The 893-nt window shown below is 44.0% G+C and overlaps 1 protein-coding gene across 1 annotated transcript; it reads left to right on the top strand.

Annotated features, from left to right (window-relative positions):
• Nucleotides 1-35: 35 nt before the first annotated feature.
• On the top strand, nucleotides 36-823 carry LOC111398363 (probable leucine-rich repeat receptor-like protein kinase At1g68400; the record flags this gene model as incomplete). The annotated part of the gene is made up of 1 exon (XM_023025276.1): nucleotides 36-823. A coding segment is annotated over one exon (669 nt), but the record flags the coding sequence as incomplete, so codon positions are not given.
• Nucleotides 824-893: the final 70 nt, after the last annotated feature.

The raw sequence follows: 893 nt of genomic DNA on the forward strand, positions 1-893 counted from the left end.
ATTTCCTCCATTTTTGCAAGTTCATAATATAATATTTTGTGTGGAACTTTATAGGTAATAGAGGACCAGGAAGAACTCCATTAGATTGGACCACAAGGTTAAGAATTGCAGGTGGAGCAGCTCGAGGATTAGACTTCATTCACAACTCGAGCAAGTCATCTCCTGGACTTGTGCATGGTAACATCAAATCGACAAACATCCTCATCGACAAGGCTGGAAATGCGAGAGTATCTGATTATGGCCTCTCAGTTTTTATGTCACCTTCCTCGGTGCCAAAATTGAACGGCTACAATGCCCCTGAAGCAGTAGTAGATGGTCGAAAACTAACCCAAAGATCGGACATCTACTCATTTGGGGTTCTATTGCTCGAGTTGCTGACGGGAAAAAGTCCTTCGGTTGTGGACAATGGGGGACCTGGATCAGGGTACGGTGGGGTTCTCGACTTGCCTAAGTGGGTTCAGTCTGTGGTGAGAGAGGAGTGGACAGCCGAGGTGTTCGATTTGGAACTTATGAGGTACAAGGATATCGAGGAAGAAATGGTGGGGTTGTTGCAGGTAGCACTGGCTTGTACTCAGGCTTCACCGGACCATAGGCCAAAGATGAACTATATAGTGAAAATGATAGACGAGCTACGAGGGACGGAGACTCTGACCTCCATTTCCGACTCTCCTGTATGTGAAGACACACGGAGAGCAAGTGAATGATCATCTAGTGTGGTAAAAAAAGACTGATCTGGGCTGCCAAGGCAGGCCATCTTGTAAATTAAAGTGTTTCTTGACAAGTTTTGATACAGAAATCCAGAATTCAGTTTGGGTTTGTTGCATTTGATGCTAATTTGATTGACGAACTGGATCATACTGCAAAAACATTCATAAATTTCTATTAGCTATAAC

This window comes from Olea europaea, chromosome 8 (assembly GCF_002742605.1).
Source record: "Olea europaea var. sylvestris chromosome 8, O_europaea_v1, whole genome shotgun sequence".
NCBI lineage: Eukaryota > Viridiplantae > Streptophyta > Magnoliopsida > Lamiales > Oleaceae > Olea > Olea europaea.